General features: G+C 48.4%; 8 protein-coding genes across 8 annotated transcripts; 4 read left to right on the top strand and 4 right to left on the bottom strand.

The window, feature by feature from the left end:
- Positions 1 to 283: 283 nt before the first annotated feature.
- Positions 284 to 2027, top strand: F9C07_3868 (putative metaphase-anaphase transition protein; the record flags this gene model as incomplete). The annotated part of the gene is made up of 4 exons (XM_041291894.2): positions 284 to 393; positions 487 to 541; positions 594 to 1959; positions 2009 to 2027. The coding sequence occupies 4 exons, from the start codon at positions 284 to 286 to the stop codon at positions 2014 to 2016; spliced, it is 1539 nt and encodes a 512-aa protein (XP_041146144.2). The 3' UTR covers positions 2017 to 2027.
- A 179-nt stretch (positions 2028 to 2206) lies between these two features.
- F9C07_1528712 (serine/threonine-protein kinase SSN3) lies at positions 2207 to 4547 on the bottom strand. The gene is made up of 3 exons (XM_071508184.1): positions 4184 to 4547; positions 3543 to 3702; positions 2207 to 3488 (listed from the first exon to the last, which is right to left on the bottom strand). The coding sequence occupies exons 1-3, from the start codon at positions 4299 to 4301 to the stop codon at positions 2417 to 2419; spliced, it is 1350 nt and encodes a 449-aa protein (XP_071366415.1). The 5' UTR covers positions 4302 to 4547; the 3' UTR covers positions 2207 to 2416.
- A 246-nt stretch (positions 4548 to 4793) lies between these two features.
- On the bottom strand, positions 4794 to 5828 carry F9C07_2232507 (Alpha/Beta hydrolase protein; the record flags this gene model as incomplete). The annotated part of the gene is made up of 3 exons (XM_041291908.1): positions 4794 to 5327; positions 5386 to 5669; positions 5726 to 5828. 3 exons carry the CDS (start codon positions 5826 to 5828, stop codon positions 4794 to 4796), a joined length of 921 nt encoding a protein of 306 aa, XP_041146146.1.
- An 881-nt stretch (positions 5829 to 6709) lies between these two features.
- F9C07_3871 (permease of the major facilitator superfamily) lies at positions 6710 to 8241 on the top strand (the record flags this gene model as incomplete). Its single annotated transcript, XM_041291895.1, has 2 exons — positions 6710 to 6808; positions 6874 to 8241. The coding sequence occupies 2 exons, from the start codon at positions 6710 to 6712 to the stop codon at positions 8239 to 8241; spliced, it is 1467 nt and encodes a 488-aa protein (XP_041146147.1).
- Positions 8242 to 9812: 1571 nt separating this feature from the next.
- On the top strand, positions 9813 to 14367 carry F9C07_2283420 (phosphatidylserine decarboxylase-domain-containing protein). Its single transcript, XM_071510632.1, has 6 exons — positions 9813 to 10575; positions 10670 to 10714; positions 10787 to 11002; positions 11044 to 11482; positions 11535 to 13879; positions 13951 to 14367. The coding sequence occupies exons 1-6, from the start codon at positions 10432 to 10434 to the stop codon at positions 14110 to 14112; spliced, it is 3351 nt and encodes a 1116-aa protein (XP_071366416.1). The 5' UTR covers positions 9813 to 10431; the 3' UTR covers positions 14113 to 14367.
- Positions 14368 to 17259, top strand: F9C07_2283421 (Mis12-Mtw1 family protein). The gene is made up of 5 exons (XM_041291897.2): positions 14368 to 15239; positions 15347 to 15919; positions 15971 to 16129; positions 16179 to 16347; positions 16397 to 17259. The coding sequence occupies exons 1-5, from the start codon at positions 15035 to 15037 to the stop codon at positions 16974 to 16976; spliced, it is 1686 nt and encodes a 561-aa protein (XP_041146149.1). The 5' UTR covers positions 14368 to 15034; the 3' UTR covers positions 16977 to 17259.
- A 937-nt stretch (positions 17260 to 18196) lies between these two features.
- On the bottom strand, positions 18197 to 19124 carry F9C07_3874 (uncharacterized protein; the record flags this gene model as incomplete). Its single annotated transcript, XM_041291909.1, has 3 exons — positions 18197 to 18493; positions 18564 to 18762; positions 18847 to 19124. The coding sequence occupies 3 exons, from the start codon at positions 19122 to 19124 to the stop codon at positions 18197 to 18199; spliced, it is 774 nt and encodes a 257-aa protein (XP_041146150.1).
- Positions 19125 to 19473: 349 nt separating this feature from the next.
- F9C07_1529341 (uncharacterized protein) lies at positions 19474 to 22077 on the bottom strand. The gene is made up of 4 exons (XM_041285838.2): positions 21531 to 22077; positions 20923 to 21474; positions 20693 to 20833; positions 19474 to 20645 (listed from the first exon to the last, which is right to left on the bottom strand). The coding sequence occupies exons 1-4, from the start codon at positions 21588 to 21590 to the stop codon at positions 19824 to 19826; spliced, it is 1575 nt and encodes a 524-aa protein (XP_041146151.2). The 5' UTR covers positions 21591 to 22077; the 3' UTR covers positions 19474 to 19823.
- Between the last annotated feature and the right edge of the window lie 138 nt (positions 22078 to 22215).

Raw genomic sequence — 22215 nt, forward strand, 5'->3', positions numbered from 1 at the left:
CTCAGCAACCAATGTTTCTATGTTTCAAAAGTAGTGACCTCAATGTATACTCTCATCATTACTCTAAAAGAATAAACATTTAATATGTCGTTATGACATAAAATGTGAAGCAGATGAATCATGTTTGGTTCCTAACTAACTGCAAACAAAACAAACACTTAAAGTAATCTCGCGCCGCGCGGTGTCTTAGCGCAAACGAGAGCTAGGCGCAGAACAGCTTTCAACCTACCATCACCGTTTGATTAGTATACTTATAACTAAATCAGCGGCTTCCTTAATCAATATGGATAACTCTGAGACCGTACCATCTAACGCCGACCAGGCGAAGAACGCACACAATGTCAACAACCGGCGCGAGAGTTTCAGCTCACAGAACTCGCAGACTGCGAAAGAGTAAGTACCCGGTCTATCTCAAAGTTGACGTGGAGGCGCACACTCATGCGATGAGTGATCCAAAATAAAACAGTATCTAACGGTACGCTCTAGGTTCATTGAAAGTCAGATGCAACTCGAAGCCGATGCACGCGAAATCCTACCTTATGTGAGCATAGATTCCCTGCGATAGACAACGGCATAAGAAACTGACCTTCTAGTCATTCGACTCCTGCACGAAAGCCTTAGGGCCACTGCGGCAGACTTTATACGCTTGTTTAACCTGCAATCCTCCTCCCAAGACCGCCGATGAGCCGCACGCCGCGGCAGGAGTATGCTATTCCTGTTCCATCGCCTGCCATGGCGAACACACGCTCGTTGAACTATTTAACAAAAGAAACTTTGTCTGTGATTGTGGTACAACTCGTGTGCCATCGTCCGCTCCATGCACGCTACGCAATGACCCCAAGACCGGTACGAAGGGCGTCCATTCTGAAGAACCGCATCCCGAGAACAAGTACAACCAAAATTTCCAGAACAAGTTTTGCGGCTGTAGTGAAGACTATAACGCGGAGGAAGAGAAGGGAACAATGTTTCAGTGTCTTGGACTGGGAACTGCTGAATCGGGCGGGTGTGGAGAAGATTGGTGGCATCCAGAGTGTCTCATCGGGCTGCCGCGGGATTGGTATAAGGACTTCAAGAAAGAGGCGGGTGGGAATGGTCAAATTGAGGATGATGAAGAGACGCCACTTCCTCCGGGATTCCCTGGGGAAGACGATTTCGAGACGTTTCTCTGTTACAAGTGCGTTGACTCGAATCCTTGGTTGAAACGGTATGCGGGAACGGTGGGTTTCCTTCCCCCTGTATACAAGGAAGGTGGATTGCCCAAGACGACCAAAACTGCACCTGAGACTACAGCTACAGATGTCAAAGAAGAAGAACCCACTAACCCCAAGAAACGGAAAATGGAGGATGAGGAAGAGGGCGAGCCCACTGCGAAGCGGATCAAGGAAGATTCTGAGAATACCCCTTCGGACTCGAAGCCAGAGCCTAACTCAGCACCAAAGGAGGAACCTACACAGCCCCCGCCACTGAAGAACAAGCATGACTCCCTCACCGACCCTGTTCCTTCCGGCGCATTCTCCTTATTCTTGAAAGAAGACTTCCGCGACCACTTTTGCCGCTGTCGCGACTGTTACCCCAATCTCGCTCCGCACATCCAGTTGCGTGAAGAAGAAGAAACCTACGAGCCCCCGCTCTCTGAGGATGGGGAAGCCAACGGCGGTGGCAGCACTGGTACCGGTAGCCTCCTTGACCGCGGTGAAGCTGCGTTGAGCAATATCGACCGTGTGCGAGCCATCGAAGGCGCAATGGTATACAATCACCTGCGCGACAAAGTTAAGGAGTTTCTGAAGCCATTTGCGGAGACGGGTAAGGCTGTGGGCGCGGAGGATATTAAATCTTACTTTGAGAAATTGCGTGGCGATGAACAGCACATCCGAGATGCTGCTGGCCAGGCGTCTGCACTCTCTGGTAAGGATGATAGTAATGATAATGAAGGGGGTGGCGGACGGAGAGAACAGAACGGTACGTGTAAAAGACACTTTCTTGGGAATGATCGCTAACTATGGATCAGGCTACTAAGTCATTCGTTTGGTGTAATTACTTCTGATCTGAAAACCTTTCGATTCCTTCTCATCTTTGTTTGACATATGACACTAGGTTTGGGGCGGGTGGGTAACAGGGATTTCTGGCGCAAATGTGGGAATGCATTTTGATTGTTTATTTTACTACATCATACGTAAATCCTCGGTATATCCGTTTATAATTGAGATGACGCTAAACGGCTAGTATCTTACCAAATGCTCCATATTTACCTTCTTATATACTGTAGATATGCTAAATTTACCATGCCATCTCTGCATCACAGCCAAACCAACGCCAATGCAAAATGTCAGAAATGAAGTATATGCAAACCCATAAGCCCCCAACTACTCCCGCTCCAAATTATAGATAGGCTCTCAAAGTATCGACAAGGATCAGGTTATTCTTTGAGCCGTTTCGAGGCGCGTCCCATTAAACTATCATCCGGTAATCCGCTCCGCTTAGTACCAGGTAGACTTCCAGACCGGATATCATTATCATCCTGGGTGACACGACGGTGCGGATATTTCCCCTCAAAGCCCTCGAAGCAGTTGGCGGAGATAGGACCCCCATTCTTAAAATATGGATGCTCCAGTGCCTCCTGCGCAGTTATCCTCTTGGTGGGATCATACTCGAGCAGTCTCGATAAGAGATCGTATCCGTCGGCACCAGGGGTCCCGGCACCGGACGAGGTGGCATATCCGCCATTTTTCAAACAGCTTTGATACCAGCCTTCCAAGTTCGAAGACCGGGGGAAATGGCCTGGAGCACGTGACATGGCTAGGGATTGGAGTTGGGAGTATTCGGGCATCGACACTATACCCGGCCAGATGTCTTTGGTGGGGAGACCCATAATTTCGATGATTTTCATCATCTGATTACGCTGAAAGGGCACTGTTTTCTTACTGTCCATCTTGGCTTCCTCTCCTTTGAAAATGGGGCGAAGGGATAAAAGTTCTGCAAAAATGCATCCGACGGCCCAGAGATCGACGGCCGGGGTGTAGTGACGACTACCCATCAGTAATTCCGGAGCACGGTACCAAATCGTGACGACGACTTTATCGCCCGAGAAGAGAGAGTTGAGGGGTTTATAGAAGAGACGAGCCAGACCCAAATCCCCAATACGGATGGCGCCACTCGACGTAACTAGGATGTTGGCTGGCTTCAGATCTCGATGCAATACCCAACTGGTATGGAGATAGAGTAGGCCGTTGAGAAGTTGAAACAAAATCGACCTGACCATTGGGGCCGGAATAGCATGTCTGTGTGGTTGCGTATGATGATGGATGATCTGAAGTAGATCATGTTCTGTATATTCGAAGACCATGAAAATGGCCTTGTCTTCGAGAATAATCTCTTCTAGCTGTACGACATTGGCATGATCCAGTTCGGAACACAGGGCCATCTCCCGGATGGCAGACTGTGAGAGGCCGGTGTATTGGATGATCTCTCCCTCTTTATCCGGTTTAAACCTGCGACTGGTCAGCGATCCGAGACTAACGAAATAACGGACGGATCCTACCCACTTTTTGATTGCGAATTCACCCTTCTGACCATTTTTGCCAAGGGCTTTGTAGACTCGTCCGTAAGTGCCGCTGCTAATGAATCCCACGATGTGGTATTTGTCGCGGACACGGACTTTGCTGGTATATCCAGTTCCAGACGGCTTCCTTGGATCTAGGTGCTCTTTTAACATTATAATAGCGTTAGCTTCCAACAGTCATTTCTCGCAATGTTTAAATCAACAGTCCAAATACTATAACATAGTACCGATAATAATTTCCAGGGAAAACAAAGAGTCGTCAAGAGGGGAAACGGGATTTGGAACTCTTTCAATCCAATGCCAGTCAGGGAAAGCCATTACCACGTGGATAAAACCCGCCGATAGAGTTGAAAAACGGGAAGTTCCTTCCAAACATGATGAAAGAAAAATGCAAAGAAGATCTTGGTGGACAACTGATCGCCTTCTTTGTGAAGGTGTTATATAGAAGAGGTACTATAGGTGTTCATACGATTGCAAACAGGAATATCCTTCACTCAATCAGGGCACATCGCGACATGGCAACCCTAAAAAAGAAAAGAAAATCGATTGAACAAAGAGAATGAAAAGGTATCAAGTTATAAAATAATGAGGATTATAATAGAAGATAATAATAACTGGTATTACCATCAACAGCGGCCTGCAGGTTCTTTTTCAGAGACAGACTCTGGCTGACGGTGGCCGCAGTGGGCCTGGACGAAGCAGTTAACGGGCCGGATGATGAGGGTGGGTTTGTCAGACTCATGGAGAGAGAGAGGCAAGAGGCGAATGTGGAGATGGCCGAGGGTTAGCTTCAATGAATCAGGAGACAGACCCATGGAACCCAGTGAGTGGTGTGGTGCGAACAGTGCACGAAGATAAAAAGGAGGTACGGGGGGTCAGCTCCACCGCTAGACCATTGAGACCTGCAGGATGCAGTAATAATGGCGATAGGGAGAAAAATGGTATGGAGATCTGAGAAGCTGAAGACGATCGCTGATTTGTATTTGTTTGCATCTGGATTTATGCTCTAAATGATGAGTCAGCGATAATAATAAATTGACCAATCATATGGTTCTTCCCTTACCATAACCCTACTAACTCTGTATATACACCTATCAAAATAATTCAAGTGATAACGCGTGATAAGGGCAATGTATCTTGGCTCTACATACGCACAGTCTCATAGGCTATTTGTTCATTCAATCCATTCAATCATGCAATGTATCAGTCACTTACAGCTCTATATCTTCACTATTTACAGCAATCCTACTGCCCGGGCAAGGAACTTCAACCCTGGTAAGACATACTGAACAAACTTCAGATCGTCTTCCTCCAAGGTCAAGTCAAACACATGATCCTCACCATCTGCTAGCAATAGATCTGTAACGACCCCCAACCTCTTCAGTTCTTCATGAGCCCGTTCACTAAAACGATGGTGCGTCACTTTATCAGCTGTTCCATGAATAAACATGGTTTGTGGAAACAAGGTCGAGAACCGAACAGTACCGTCAATAGTACTCTTGTCTTCATTCTTGACTAGTTCGTCCAACAAGGTTCCCTGTTTCATATGAGTAGCAAACCAGGCATCCCTCGGAGGAAGAGTACCATCCCCCAAGAAGCGCGGCGATGCGGAAACTTGGTGCCCCTCATAAATCTTGTCAATGTACTCCTGTGACCAAGAGGGTGATTGTTCAAATTCGGGAATAGGTAGTCGCCACGTCGGATCAGAAAAGTATTTGAGGCCATAGAAGTCAAGAACCGCTTTGACTGGGACTTCCGGTGCAGACCCCTATTACTCGGTTAGACAGTGTTGCCCTGCCTCTGCATGTCTCATAGATCGGACGCACCATCAATAGAGCTAATGTCCCGCCTGCAGAGTGTCCCATAGCAACAATTCGATTCCGGTCTACTTCCACTGACTCATTTTGCAACAACCCGGGCAGCTCGTTGGCTGCCCATACCAAACAGTCTCTAGAATCCGCGATCGGCCCATTGAAGACAGAGATTTGTGGACATAGTCTGTAGTTTGGTACTAATACCACAAACCCTAGATCTGTTAGAGTAGAGATCTCTGATTTCGGAACGACGTCTTTGGACCATTTGACAAAACCACCCGCATGGTAGATAATTGCTGTATAACCAAAGTCAATGAAGAATATCTCATCACCTACGGAGGGATATACCAACCAATAGGACTGCTACGCTTGGAGGATATTTCTGACCAGTACACATCGGTAAGAATATCTTCGCCTTCATCTCCTTTCTTGTATATATATTCGCCAGCTTTCATAGTGTTAGTCGATACGATAGAAGGATAACTAGTAACGCTGATGTCTAAAAGCACTGGAAGATAGCATGGTTAGTTTTGTCTTACTTATAGGATACTAGAGAGAAGGAATTCGAATGATGCTGCCTGGTATTATCTTCTTTAGTCCCAGAACGGTAAAGTAGGGATCGTATTTCAGTCTTTTGTGGCGTCACGTTGTAGTCTCGTATACATCCTCAGATCCACTACGCCCGACTGCAGGTTCCTATTGCGTAAATTAGCAAGTTATTAGTCGAGGCGCATTCGTATAACATATCCCTTACGGGATTTGGTAATTAATTCGGAGCAGGTGCTCTGGACTGTTCCAAGGATAGCTAAAACACGGCCTGGACAATGAGACAACTCTCTAAAGAGTTCAGATTTAGTATATATACTAGCCAGGACCGACTTTCCAAATATTATGTAAATTAAAGTGTCGCTGTGAAGTGCTACCTATAATGCTTAGTATGTGTATGTCTGGATGCAACGGGCTAATATTACACATCAAGAAGTCCACTCAATAAGCCACTGGTGCAAATTAACTGAATACACATGTATCTATATTCGGAGCAATAAAAACTAACGATAATAATGGCAAGGGTCACTTATAACAAACTCATACTGGACAAAAAGTATGGAGAAACAATAGATTAAAAAGGTCCCGTTCTATATTTAATCCTCCCGCGACGGAGTTTCCTTATCCCGATAGATACGATAAGGATCCAGGTAACGTCATTCCATCCCGTGAGATAAAGAGGACTCCACCTCAACAACTAATCATCAAATCTCCAATCAATATCAATGAACCCATAACAACTTAAAAAGCTCTCGAAAAAGTAAAAAGAGCTTCTATCAGCATATACACCATGGTCCTCGGTGGATCAAGCGGGTCAAAGGTCACTCCGTACCTGATCTACCTTGTGTTTATCACAACTTTGGGGCCACTTCAATTCGGATATCATTTGGTATTACACGGAGCTTGGTCTATGCTGGAGGCTTCAATACATCGGCTGACAATATATTATGATAGGCTGAGCTCAATGCCCCCCAGGCCGTGATAACTTGCGAGCGGAAAAGCATCCATTCGACAACAACACGGGGTCTCCCGCAATGCATACCTATGAACCCATCCCAATTCGGCCTGGTCTCCTCTATATACACCCTTGGGGGCTTGCTAGGGGCTCTCCTGGCAGGTCCAGTCTCCACCAAGCATGGCCGCTTGTTCACACTGCGAGCGACCACCATCTTCTTCATCCTAGGCCCTATAGCAGAAACATTTGCGCCCAGTATACCCGTATTGAGTATGGGTAGGCTTTTATCTGGTGTTGGTGCGGGCGCTTCTATCGTCGTGGGTCCGATATATATCTCTGAGATTGCTCCTCCTAGTGCTAAGGGTCTTTTCGGCGCTTTTACGCAAATCATGACTAATGTCGGTATTCTGTTGACACAGTCCCTTGGTTACTTCTTGAGTAAAGGAAGTATGTGGAGAGTTATACTTGCAATTGCTGGCGCGATCGGATGCCTTGAGCTTCTGGGCCTCTTCTTAGTCCCAGAAAGCCCCATCTGGCTTGCAGATCACCAGAAAGGGAATGTGGCTAGACAGGTGCTACAACGTATACGGGGCAGGGATGCAGACATCGAGCCAGAGGTTGAAGGCTGGAGAACATCTGCAGCGCCTGAACACAGCTCTGGGGAAGAGCAGTCCCTACTATCACCCCCATCTGGAAATATGCCACCCAAGCAACCTCCGGTTACCATGATGCGAGCTATTACTGATTCTTTTTACCGCCCTGCCATCATTGCAGTGGTCGGAGTCATGGTTTCCCAGCAGTTCACTGGTGTCAACAGCATCATCATGTACAGCGTTTCCCTCTTACAGACCATCCTTCCCACCACTGCAGCCCTGTTGTCGGTGATCATCTCGGCTATCAATCTTGTAATCACTCTGGCCTGCTCACCACTACCTGATAAGATTGGTAGACGCTCCTGCCTGCTTCTAAGTATCAGCGGCATGGGTCTTAATTCCGTCCTACTGGCGCTAGGCATCTACTTCAACCTGAAAGCCTTATCCGCCATAGCAGTTCTACTTTTCGTTGCTTCTTTCGCCGCCGGTCTAGGCCCAGTCCCCTTCATTTTAGCCTCTGAACTCGTTGGCCCGGAGGCTGTCGGCGCCGCACAGAGCTGGGCGCTGGGAGCGAACTGGATTGCCACGTTCATCGTGGCACAATTTTTTCCGATGTTAAACGATTTGTTGGGCGGACGAGGCAAGATCTACTGGATCTTTGCAGCGATGGCCTGTCTCCTCGGAAGTTTCATCTACTGGTGGGTGCCGGAGACCAAGGGGAAGGCTAACGCCGACGAAGTTTGGGGAAGGACCAACCAGCGCAGACAGGACTAATTTTTCTGGCCTCTTTGATTTTTTTTTTCTGGGCCTTACTCTGCTGCCAACATTCAGATTATCAATTAGTAGTCAATTTGTGACTATCCTCTCCGAGGGATAGCTTGCAAAGGTGTGACCTCCACAGAGGAATCTATCGTGTGACAGTATCAAAGACAATAGAATAGCAATAATTGGTGCTCTCTACCTAGGAGCATTCGGTGAGAGTGAAAGAGTCATATTTGCCTCGGCTTGTTCACCCCAGTCGATCAGTCAGGTTTAGCTCGGCAGTAAAAGCAATACCGGTCTACTTCCATCTTCAAACTGTACCGCGGAAACAAAGAGTAAAGGAGGGGTCATGATACCTCTAAATAATGTATAAGTCGTTGACAATGCTCTTTATCACCACCCGTTGAAGACGTCCTTTGATGTCTTGATCATCACAAGCAGGTTGATCATCTGCGATCGACGTCACTTCGCACCGCACACTGCATGACAAGTGCGGGGCAGAGGGGCCAACAGGCCCAAAAATTTAGTGATTTTGAAGCAATGTTGTTACACCCTTTTACCCCTCAATCCATGATAAGGGAAAAAGAGATGCTGAGAGAGGGTCACTGCCACGCTAGACTGGATTGGTCCGTATATGCAGGTTTATGCACGCACAGGGGGGCTTCGTTCTTCTTGGCTATGCACTATGGATTAGTAGGGTGTATTCAACCACGTAGATAGATTGGCGTGTCCGGTGCAGGATATGTAGAAGACAATGAGGTTCGGGCTTTCGGAAATGAAGAAAGAATGTTGGACAGATGAAAAACGGTACTGCTGTTGCAAGGGGGCGCTGTTTGAGATATTTTAAGTGCCTGTCATGTAATTTTGCAACGGTGAGACATTTATCTAGGGTAAAATCCAAGAGGATCCTAGGGAAGAGTAAAGCCACAACGAAGATTACGTGAGAGGAAGAGTTAATTTAATCTCCCGCGGTATTTGTTGGGAATCAAACCTAAAGTATAGTTGACCAACTCTACTGATGGGAAAATGTGTCCAGGGAGGTAAGGGGTGTATGCCCATGGGTCCTTGGGATAGATTTCTTTTATTGTGATATTCATTGTTTCTCCATTGGACACTCCCGTATTGTGATCCATTTTCTTTTTTAAGAAACTCAAGACCGGATGCACATTACCTCAGCTTTTGGCCTGTCAAAGATTGGATGAATGTTACGGAGTATACATCAGGTTAGCTGTACCGAATGCAGTAAGAGTACGGTAACGCTTTAGCCACATTAGGCAGCCACATTTATTTGTACTCAAGTAGAACATCAAACTCATTCAATTCAACCGAGTGGAGACAATGAAAAGGGGTGGATCACAGTTGAGAACCAGTAAGTGACGTCGTTGGGGATGGCTAGTGCCAAGTCTGCTAACCGAAGGTTCCGTAGGAATCCATCTGATTGATTACTGCTTAGATTTATTTAGAAGCTCTGTGGTTTGGTTGGAGACTTACAGGACCCCCAGAATTATGCAGTGATGATGAACTTGCTTTGGTGGTTATTTACTAGTAGTAGATATGCACACCATATAAATGTTGGACAGTATCCCTAGATCATGAAATAAATAAGCTTACAGCAACTCAAAATACCGAAGAGAGGGAAAAAAAAAAAAAAGAAAAAAAATTAATCTAGGTCGCAGACCCAGTAATTTAAATCCCTCCCCTCAAAAAACCCAAACGCGAAAACTCCTGGTTTATTGGAATTATCACAGACCTCATAGTGAGCTGTGGACGACGGACTGCCCTTTAGCTCGCCCACTTCTCTCGCCCATCTACCCACTCCCTCGCTCTTTTCCCCCGTAACACTGTCTCGAAACAAGCAATTGTTCTTTGTGCCTTTGATTCTCCGGTTCTCAAACTGTGGTACTCCTGTCTTGGTCTTATTGATTGTTTTCTTGGTTCGTCCCGGCTAGATCTTCGATCGACCCAGAAACTTGACACTACCCGCGACGTCTCCGGACTTGGAGCGACGTCTGCCTACTACTTTGCCTACTGATCAACCATATACAACTCATACCCTCTCAAAATATTCTCAATTATATTACTTAATTGATTGGCTTCGTATATCCTGTCCTTGTTTCCGTTTAACTCGTCAGCTTCTGCTGTTGACGCGACGTGTCCCGTCTCCATCTCCGTCTCACTACTTTCCCCCACTCGACGGCCATCATGGTGCGGTTACCGTTGCCACAACGGCTCAGTACTCATTTAACTTCACGGAGTAATACTCCTACTCCCGGACAAAGCAGAAGTACCAGTCCCATGAGGATACCAGACGCCAAGCCGCTGGTCCTGAAGGTGGTTGTGTTACGGGTGAGTGCGACCTACCCCTGGATACCGGCAGGGTTATACTATCTTCGTGCATTTCGGTTTGCGAGGACTAGCATGCTGAGCGTTCGATAAATAGGGGAGATGTCTTGCAGCCAAAGATCGAAACGGGACGAGCGATCCGGTAAGTGGTTCCCTGGCATTTCAATCGTTCAAAACCCCCCGGAATTGTAACTAACCATGGCTCGATTACTAGTACTTAGTTGTCACACTTGGAGATGCGCGACAATCGACACCAATGATTCCGAAGACCCTGAACCCAGAATGGAACGTGACCTTTGAAATGCCGATCGTCGGTGTGCCATTACTCGAGTGTATCTGTTGGGATCACGATCGGTTCGGGAAAGATTATATGGGCGAGTTCGACATTCCTCTGGAAGAAATATTCGCCGAGGGCCAGATACATCAGCAGGTGAGTGTTGGCTAGACCGACCGGAGTCCTCGGACGTTCAGGCTGATGAGGCGCACAAGCCTAAATGGTATACCCTTACGTCGAAACGCAAATCGGGAAAGAAGAAGGACAACGACATCTCAGGGGAGATTCTACTTCAATTTTCAGTTGTCGATACTGCAAATCCAACAGCCCCTCCGAGCGAGACCTACCAGAAGTTCAAGACGCTGATCGGCTGTGGGGAGGAAGACGATGATTATCCGCAGATCCCGGCGACCATATCGGACGAAGCCGAAAGAGATGAAGACATATCTGATGAGGTTGATGACTTGGGAAGACCCGATGTTAACGAGAAGCGCCGGAGAAGGTTACGTCTCGCGCGACTCCGGCGGAAGTCGCTGGCAGCGAGGGCGTATCAGTTCTCTGGTGCGGGCAATGGGGTACAAGGCATCGTGTTCATGGAGATTGTCAAGGTGACCGATCTCCCACCGGAACGCAATGGTATGATAACATCGGTCTTTAGATAAAGTATCCCGGCTAACCTATTCTACAGTGACGCGAACTTCCTTTGATATGGACCCGTTCGTTGTGACCTCACTAGGAAGAAAGACACTTCGGACTCCGGTTGTGCGCCATAATCTCAATCCAATATATCACGAGAAAATGGTCTTCCAAGTTATGAAGCATGAGCAGTCTTATACCATCAGTTTTACAGTCATGGACCGAGACAAGTTCTCCGGGAACGACTTCGTTGCCTCGGCTAGTTTCCCACTTCAAACATTGATCCAGTCTGCTCCCGAGTCAGACCCGGAGACCGGGCTCTATAAGTTCTTGGACCCCATGCTTGATCCTACAGGGTCTACCGAGTCTCTCTCCAACAATAAGGCCGGGATCAAGATCGGGGTTAGCCCATCCCCATCGACTAGCAGCCTATCAAAATTGTCAAGACCAGGCTTGGTGCGGTCGAGAAGCTCTACAGCTTCCTTGTCGAACCAAGCCGCGCAGGAGCAGTCGACACTACCCCCACCATCAGCCCCGAAATCGATCCCGACATCAGTTCCTTCATCACTCCCAGAGGAGGGTAGCAGTAGCTATTTGTCAACAACGCCGACATCAGTTCAGAACGAGGGCAGCGTGATTGCTCCTCTTGAAGGAGAGGGTCTGGAAACATATCGGATCCCGCTGCTGATGAAGCACAAAGAAAGATGGGAGGACAAGCATTCTCCAGAGCTATTCATCAAGGCCAAATACATGCCCTACCGTGCACTCCGGCAGCAGTTTTGGAGACTAATGCTCAAGCAATACGACGCTGACGACAGCGGCCGCATTGACAAAGTCGAGCTAACTACGATGCTTGATACCCTTGGTTCCACATTGAAGGAATCAACCATTGACAGCTTCTTCGAGCGATTCAGTGCGGAGAATGAGGCCAGCGAGACGATGGATTTGACTTTCGATCAAGCTGTAATCTGCTTGGAAGATACCCTGCAGGCACTGCAGAAAGATTCTAGGACAGCCGGCAGGAGACTCACTCCAACACCATCCACAGGCAGTCAAGACAGCGAGGAGCCATCCAGCGACGACAATGATCTCACCCTCGAATCAAGCACAGGCATGCCCGTCAACGCTGACCCTCAGAGAACAGCCATACCTACACTATCCAGTGAAGAGCAGCCAATCACGAATGAGGAAGACCTTCAGCCTGATGACTTGGGTGATGAACGTGGCGAAGAGCATGTCATTGAACTTCGCGAATGTCCCCTTTGTCATCAACCACGGCTCGCAAAACGCTCAGATGCCGATATCATCACACACATCGCTACTTGTGCTAGTCGAGACTGGAGACAAGTCGACAACCTCGTGATGGGTGGCTTCGTGACCTCAAGTCAAGCGCAGCGCAAATGGTACTCTAAAGTGATTACGAAAATCTCATATGGAGGCTACAAGCTAGGTGCCAACTCCGCGAATATTCTTGTTCAAGATCGAATTACGGGACAAATCAATGAGGAGCGGATGAGCGTCTATGTTCGTCTTGGTATCCGGTTGCTGTATAAGGGGCTGAAGAGCCGAGAGATGGAGAAAAAGAGAAGTATGCTCACTCCAATTCACTATCGGGAGTTTTGGATTAAGCTAACCATTCTTGCAGTTCGCAAAATTCTCAAGTCGCTAAGTATCAAACAAGGCAAGAAATATGATGACCCCGCTTCCGCAAGTCAAATTCAAGACTTCATCAGCTTCCACCAACTCGACTTGTCCGAGGTTCTTCTTCCCCTAGAGAAGTTTAAGACTTTTAATGAGTTCTTCTATCGCGAACTGAAGCCAGGCGCTCGACCTTGCTCGGCTCCGGACGAACCACGGATTGTTGTGTCCCCAGCTGATTGCCGATCAGTTGTTTTCGACCGTCTTGACGAAGCAACCAGCGTCTGGGTCAAGGGAAGGGAGTTCAGCATTGAGAGACTTCTGGGTGATGCTTACCCAGAGGACGTTCACCGCTACAAGAACGGGGGCTTAGGAGTGTTCCGTCTTGCACCCCAGGATTATCACCGTTTCCATATTCCTGTGGATGGCGTCATGGGAACGCCCAAAACCATCGAAGGTGAATACTACACAGTGAACCCGATGGCTATCCGCTCCGCACTAGATGTCTATGGAGAGAATGTTAGAGTCCTTGTCCCCATCGATTCGGTTGCGCATGGCCGTGTCATGGTGGTCTGTGTTGGAGCAATGATGGTCGGAAGTACAGTAATAACCCGTCAGGCTGGGGAGAAAGTCACTCGTGGTGAAGAACTGGGATACTTCAAATTCGGTGGAAGTACCCTTCTACTTCTCTTCGAGGACGGAATGGTGAACTTTGACAGCGACCTGGTAGACAACTCGAAGGGCCCTCTCGAGACTCTGGTAAGAGTTCCTTCATTTACCCCTTACTGGTTCTGGACCGTCTTTGCTAATATCACCCGCCTCTGCTTTAGATTCGAGTGGGAATGTCTGTGGGTCACCATCCTGATGTTCCTCAATATGAACCTGACCTGCCGAAGAAGGCAGAAAACGTCACTGTAGAGGAGATGCAGGCTGCCAAGCGCCGAATCGAAGGAAGCTTGGCTCCACCAACCGATGCGTCTGAGTTTGCATGAGTCTTGTCCATTAAGTGAGAAGCGTTCATTTTAAGGCGTTCCGGTGTGGCTTCAAGGGTCTGGTATAATTCGTTCTGAGCAACTATCTAGCACAGTTGTCTGCATTGCCACTAACAAGTATTGATGGATTATGAGGGTCGGTTATCGATAGGTGTGTACATGTTAGATATTTCTGAATATATATATTTCCATGTCAAATTATTTTCATTTTCGGGTCAATGTTCCATCTATTTGGTCTTTTGCTGGAAAGTAATTTAATGCCAGAGACTTGTAGATCAAGAGTTAGTCTGAAATATACTAGTAATAGACTCAACGATGTCAATCCCAAAAAGGCTTAGCGCGAGTCCCCCACGCGCCACGACCAAAACAACCGCGTGCTTGCGGCGGACTTTGGAAGAGCCAAACCCCCCGTCAAGAGCTTAAGCACCGCCGCGCAAGGAGCGCTTTGCGAAACTCACCAACCTAGGAATCTTATAGCTCCGTCCTTGGATGCCTCGACTGGTCGCTGTCAATTGCGACTTCAAGTTTACGGTGTGCTAGAAGGGCGCCTCCGACGTCGACCGACACACGTCCCTCACCCCCGTTTTTGTTAAAGGTGCCGCCGGCTCGGTTTCCTGCGACCGCGCAACCATTCTACCTCGGATCATCCATGAGCAATACAGAAGGAGAGACAGTCAGCACGACTTTGTCAATCGCTTGAGTGCAAGTCTGTGTTACGCATTGAAGGGGGTCCAGAACGAAGCGATATCCGACACCGGCGACCGATTAATTCACAAGAGAGTGAACTTATCTCTAATTTCAACACAACAATCATTTCTCTCTCCTTGAAGCAAGCAAGGTCGCGCTACAGCCACCAAACATTCATTGTCTTCATTCTGTATCTACGCCGCCACCCGCTTCCCCGCCTTTCCTTGGTCCTGACATGACCGTCACGGTTCTGGAAACTCCTAGGATTAAGACGAAGCGTCGCGCACCTCTGAAGTCTATTGATATGGCAACGTCCCAGGCGCAGGCGCGTCCTGCGTCTTCTGCCGCGCCTGGCAGAAAGGGGACAAGGTCGAGTGCGCGATTGAGTTTGAGCAGCGTGGAGAAGAGTGAGGAGAAAACAGCGTCTAGCAAGAGAAAACGTGAGTGCTCTTATTCGCCTTGAAGATTTATGCTATAAATGGTTTATGGGAGTATGCGGTTGTGTGCGCTGCATAGCTTATGTGCTAATGTCGTTCTGTCACTGTAGAAGACGTTTTCGATGAAGAAGATGAGGGGTTCCAATTTACTCGCATTAAGACTAAGAAATCAAAACCGACGGTGGAGTCTATCCCGGAGATCCCTCAACCAGAGGCGCCCGCCCCTAATCCGTCACCGAGGAGGGGCCGGCCGCCCAAGAAGCGCCCGGTTGAGAAGTTGGAGAGTGCGGTAGCGTCGAAGAAGTCATCGGAGAGTTCGACCAGGCAGACGAGGGCGACTGCGAAACCTACTTTACCTGAGCCAGAAACACAACCGGCGAGCGCCCCGCGCACAACGCGCACAACACGCAGACAGGATAATGGTGAAACAGCGCCGGTGGAAAAGAAGCGGAGGAAAGGCAGACCGAGTAAATCCCATGATGACCAACGGAATGGATTCGTTTCACCGGAACCGCAACAGGCTGGAACATCGAAGATTACATTACCTATGGCGGACACACCGGTCATACAGCGGAACAAGGAATTGAGGGGTGCAGCGAAGTCAGGGAAAGGAAACAGACGGAGTAGCTTGGGGATGCGGGGACGAAGGGCCAGCTCGCTAATTGACTCCGGGGCGTCTAATGGTGGGTAACCTATTCTGCGAGGGCTCGGGATGGTGCTGACGGCTTTAACAGCCTTGCCTCATGATCAAGTTGACACTGCAGAATTCTACAAACACATTGCAAGTGACTTACCGGAACCGAGGAGGATGAGGCAGCTCTTGATCTGGTGCGCGACTCGAGCTATGAGCGATAAACGAGGGCGCTCGGAGGATGCGAGTGCTCGTCTAGCGGGTGCGTCACGCCGAATTAGAAGTTTGGTCCTAAGCTAACGATACTGTAGCGCGTGTAATCCAGGAGGAATTACTCAAGGACTTCTCTACCAATTCCCAGCTCTCGAATTGGTTCGAGCGAGAAGATGTGAATCCACCGGCTGTCGTGGTTAAGAAGCCGAATCCGAAGAATATTCAAAACGCAGATAAGATTAAGGAATTGGAGGAGCAAATACAAAGGTAAATAATCCTGAGGCATAGCGTCTCGAGGCGTGCTGACATTGCAAAGGCTACAACGAGAGAGGCACGCTCTCAACGCACTTCTTCGACCACCTTCCATTCCGCAGATCAAACCATCGAAACAGCAGGATACCGCACCGGAGGGCCAACAAGAACCCCCGCAATCCGACTCCGAAGAGAAACCTCGGACAGAGTCTGAACCGATTGACTTATCTCTATTAGACCCTTCACAGCAGAGGATCTACGAATCGATAGACCCCAACTCCGCAAAACAGAAATCAGATACCGAGACTCAGGCGGCGTCATCATCAGAACTCAGCTTACCACCAATAACACCATCGGCTATATCCGCAAGGCTTTCCCGGCTAACCCATAGTCTAGCACCGACCCTCGACTCATTGGCGGCCGGCATCCACGATATCGAACTATACCGAACCATGTCAGACACCGTATCGTCGCGAGTACTGCGCATCTGCGCCGAGCGACTAGAAGAGCGGGATGCAGGAAACGCAATGCGTCGACTTGCAGCAGAGGAGGGCGAGGGCGAGAGCAAGGACCTCACCCTGCGGCCACGACCGAGAGAAGACCTTGGTCTGATTCTCGGAGCATTAAGCCGGCTAGAGAGGTGATGGGGACATATGGATGTTCAATGGGGTTGTGTGAACGTCTCCTTTCTTTGTTATCTATTTCATTTGTATCCGGCCCGGGTTACAGTGGCCGGAGTTGTTGGGTTCATTCATTGGCGGCATACAAGCAATGGAGTTGGGGTGTTCTGGACGATGCTTGACATGGATATGGTGGCTATGGCTATGGCTATGATCGGACAGCAATTCACTTTGACACATTACAAGGGACTAGAATTCATTTTCCTTTGAGGATCTCTCATCTAATCAGGATGCCACTGTAAACATGCTTAACATCAAGCCCATTCGGTGTCCTTCGTATAATTGTAGATGAGCTGCCTTGTAGTATACTATTAACGCCAGGACAACAAGACTCATCCAGACACCGGTATTCTCATCTGCTAGCCCGGCATGGCATCAACGCCCACCTCCCGAGCTCCAACATCAAACAATGCCCCCTCAGATCATGGAGTGACCTTGCCCGTACTCGGATTCTAGAGATGGACTTCTTAGGCATCGCTGCTCCTATATCCGGCAAGTCGGCTATGTGCAGATATATTGGTACAGGCTTACCAAGAGCCGGGGTACTTAGCTAGACCCATACCCGGTGCTACAGGTATGTATATATATTCCTTTGACCACAGGCTCAGAAATGCTGCAGACCCCAACTACAGGATATTTCCTATATACCCACCCGAAACCACTAGATAATATATTCTACTCGGTTACATATATCCATGAATATAATTAAAGCAAAGTCCCCCAAACTATCTAACAATCATATAGTGATGATAATAGTTAGTCAATGTTTATCAGTAGCGGGCTGTATGATACTAAAATAAAGACGAATGTAACAACCAAGGCGAGATGGCCGAGCGGTCTAAGGCGGTTAGTACCACTACTATAATTCTCGTCATCACGAACGTATCACTAATAATCTCTCAGCTGGAGTAAGGTTCCAGTCTCGAAAGGGGCGTGGGTTCAAATCCCACTCTCGTCAACATCTTTTTGCTTTTTTGATTATTTTGACTCTTCCCACGGAAGTGGTAGGGGTACCCGGGTCGTTGTGGGGAAAGAGCCAAAGATCGATCTCGCATAGCTTATTCGGGTATTAATTAAGGTCTCAATCGCGCGCCGGATAACAATCACATTATACCCAGCCCCTTTGCGTAACAACAAATGTATAGTCCGTTTTATCATGTCCCAATCCCCGCACAGCTTGTTGCTTAACCCGGAAGTTCCCTCGCCGCTTCCCCGTATAATTCCTGGGGCTGCGCGTTACGGGGCATATCTTTCGTATCACTGGTTTGTACGGGATACTCGGCGACTAGGGGAGTATTCGACTCTGCCTTCTTCCTTCGAAGGAGGAAGAACCATCCCAGCAATGCTATGAGCATAACACCGGCCGCAGACCCAACCCCAATGCCCGCGGCCGCACCTGCACTTATGCTACTCGACGAGCTGGGCTCCGAGGTACCGGAGGGTGACGGTGTTGCGTCTGAGTCCGCTGGGTCGGTCGCGGTCTATAACGCATTGTATACGCATGTTAGCTAGCACGGCCCCAACGCAGGGATTGGGAATCACACCGCATACCGGACTAGTATGGCTGATACCCATGGCAAACAGATGGAGATTAGTCGCCTGATTAACATCCGTAAAGTCGATAGTATTGGCCGCGAAATCGGTCACGGTGACCCTTCGTTTCGTCGAAGTATCATACTGCGACATACAAGGAAACCAAGGACCGTGGGGGTTTTTGCTCGCATTGTCAACGCAGCTAAATGCATAGACTCTAAATGAGGGAGTCAGGAGTCATCAGCGGGATAATTCTTCGCGCACGGATCGAACTCCAATGGCATGAAAAGATCAACCGTACGTGGGACAGCAAACCGTCGTTGTTGGCATCGCCGACCCGGTCGACAGACAAGCAGAGGTGTAACCCGTCGGGCATTGCGTCCCTGCATACGCTTGCGAGGGATCCCAGGTTGAGGGGAGGCAATTGGTGGTCTGGGATGGGCCTCCTAGTACCGTGCGCTGATCATTCTCGGCGTGGAAGTTCCAGCTCCAGAAGTCGCCTTTTCTGTTGCAGCCGTATACTGATGGTGTCCATGCTGGGTCGAGGGTGGGGCGGGGAGTTATTGTGGATGTTGACATTGTGAATTAGCTCTGACGGGTGAGGACATGTTTGTCAAGGGGGAGAATGGGTCGATGCAAGCCTTATGTGGTGGTTCCTCCCCCCGATTCCTATCCCTAGCTCGTGTGTACTGTCTTGGCTGCATGCCATGTCACGGGGATAAACTTATCCGACCAGTTGTCTTTTCCTGTGATGTAAATCTTTGAGAAGCGAGGCTTCATAGGTGAACTTGGTAGTTTAGGCTCTTTGTTTGGCCTTTTAAAATGTTATAGTCAGTGTGGCGAGTCATTAAGGCCAGACTGGAATAAAGCTGATATGTTTGATACATTCTTGTGCGCGGGTGTGTTGAGGAGGTGCCGAGCCGCTAGTATTTAATGACATTAGTATTTAATGACATTATAGCAGCCAGTCATGCCATGAGCGTCCCCCATGAGCTACTACTAGTGTCCCGCTCTGAAGAGTTCGTTCCCTTAAGGTTCCTTAGAGCCAATCCCCCATCCCGAAGGCACGGATCCATTCTGCCGACTTTGCTTATCTACATTGTTCCATCAATTAGAGGCTATTCACTTTCATAGCATAGACAGCAACTTATAATGAGCGCTTGTTAACGCTTCCAAATTTTAATCGAAACAGTCCCCCTCTTGAGCATATAAGAAGACTAGAGCCCCATATTCAACAAGCAATCGACGTGTGCATACTTCCACCCCTCCAGTCTAATCTCATCCCCTAAGTGCAAGCTCTCTAACAACCTCCGCCATCGCACTCGCCTGTTGAACCCCAGCATCACCACCTATAACATCCAGCTGACTCGCAATCCACACCCGCTGAGCAGCATCCACCCCCTCCACAATACCCGCTACATATAACGGCCACGTAACCTGAGAAGCAGACATCAACCTCGCATATTTCCCCTGAGGATACGCCTCAATCGGATATAGTCTTTCAGCAGACCCCATGCACTTATACCCCAGATGGTACAGCATAGATGCGCATATATCATTGGCAAGATTGCGGATCTTCACGTGTGTCGTGGATATATCCCCAGCTAGACTGTCCAGAGATATGCATGCCGTATTGGCTTGATTGGTGGTGGTAAGGAGATGGTAGAAGCGGAGACGAAGGTGACATGTGCATATTTGTAAAGTGCGATAGCGGGCCCAGTCATTCGCGGCCCAGAATGATGAGTAGGTGTGTGCTATTGGGGTCCATTGGTTCCAGTCGGATGGGACTACCATAGTGTTGTATATCCAGTCTTTGGGGAGGGAATTTGGCCATTGGGAAAGATGGTGGGTGGTTGTGTTTATTGAATTGAGGATATTGGTGATGGTTGTTGGGGAGGTATGTCCTGAGTTCAGGTTGATGGTGAATTCTGAGATTTGCGAGTGCAGAATTGCTAGCTTGCAGAGGTGAACCTGCAGTTGGGACCTTGGAGAGACGAATGGGGTCTGAAGTAGTGCGTCGTGTAGGGTGAGAAGTTCTGGTATCGTGAAGGGGACTTCTTGGACAGTGTGGGTTATGTCGGTGATAAGGCAGGTGGACATCTTTGAATATATTAGACCTAGCGGGTTACAGGGTAAGCAGGCCTTACGTATCGGGTGAGAAGTGCTATATATAAGCCTTTGCTTGTTTCGTCCTGGAACGAGACAAGGTCTTGGGACTTCACAAAGGCAATAGCGCCTCCGAGATGTGGATTGAATATGGATTGGTTGGGGCAAGGGTTAGTCAAATCCTTGGTATGGTTAGCGATCTTTGCATGGGGGAAGGTTGCTCTTCTCCAACAGTTAAAAGGATAGGCTTCCAATGCAATAGACACTGTACCTCGTACATACTAAGCACCAGCATGGTGAGAATGACTTCATTTCGCCTACTTGTGTTGTTACGATCGATTATCTGACGGGTAAGCTGGAGAGCCCTGTGGTAACTGTTTATGGCGTGCTCTTGTGCATGTCGACTGTTATCCTTCCGCACGATGAACGAAAGTATGAGAGCTGATAGAGCCGGCAGAAGTGGCGAGGAAGGCATGAGTGATGGACTGAGTTGGGGAATATAAGTTAAGCAACCACCGTACACGCTGGCGGCCTGTGGGAGTCGGATAAGGTCCACATAAAGACGATGTAAATGGGTTCGATCAAGTGCCACACTCGGAGAGTGTAACAGGGTAGTAAATTGTGCCGTCATCCAAATGCTTCCCCAGAATTCATCATTTAAGGCAGTATTTTGGCTATTGCGTTTAGCCACGAGCGTGTCTACGTTAGATCCTGACGTTGCACCCTGTTTCTCACGCATGTTGTTGGCATCCGAGTCACGATAACCCTCACAATGACGTTTGGCTTTTGTGCATCGCAGACAAATTGGTTTTGTCTCATCGCACTGAACAGCGATTAGCCAGCTTGAAGGTCATGTCAAGATGAAAATAACCTCCATACTTTGACTTTGCGAGAGCGACAGGTATAACACCCACGACTTGGGTGTCCTGGGTAAACCATGGTTCTTCTCTCGCAAGACGCTTACTTCTGTAAGTACCTCCGCCGTGGGACCTTGCTTCCAGGAGCAATAAGGAAAAGTAAATCAGCTTTTCGATATATGATTATCTTCCCGGTGTTTACCCCCTCATATTTGGATATTCACCAAGTTGAATGGAGCTCGAAGGACACTAATTCGACATGTCGATCATCCTGTCGGTATAGGGCATCGGCACGCACTGCCCCGCTTGGCAGTTGACCCCCGCCTTGGAATTCGATCTCATATGGTGCTATTGGGCGGTTTGATCTGATGACGGCTTGGCAACCGGATATTTTGCCTATAATCGAAGAGCATTGATTGTTCAGAAGAGAACATCATTTCCGCCACTGGAGTGAAGAACTGGCCAAGGATAGGTGTAATCGTCAGCCACGCATCTTTCGAGAACCATTAGTAATGCATCAAGCGGGGCCACAGATTCCTCAACCGCTCCAGAAGAAGTAGTATTGCCATTTGGCATGAATTGTTCATTTCATATGGATCGGCCTGTGTGTGGTTAAGACCAGTTGTTGTCAACAGACAGGATACCACTCACAGTCATATTATACAAGTCATGCTCGTTCTATTTCACTAGGCAGAAAAATAAAGATA

The sequence above is a fragment of the Aspergillus flavus genome, chromosome 4 (assembly GCF_009017415.1).
Source record: "Aspergillus flavus chromosome 4, complete sequence".
NCBI classification, from domain to species: domain Eukaryota; kingdom Fungi; phylum Ascomycota; class Eurotiomycetes; order Eurotiales; family Aspergillaceae; genus Aspergillus; species Aspergillus flavus.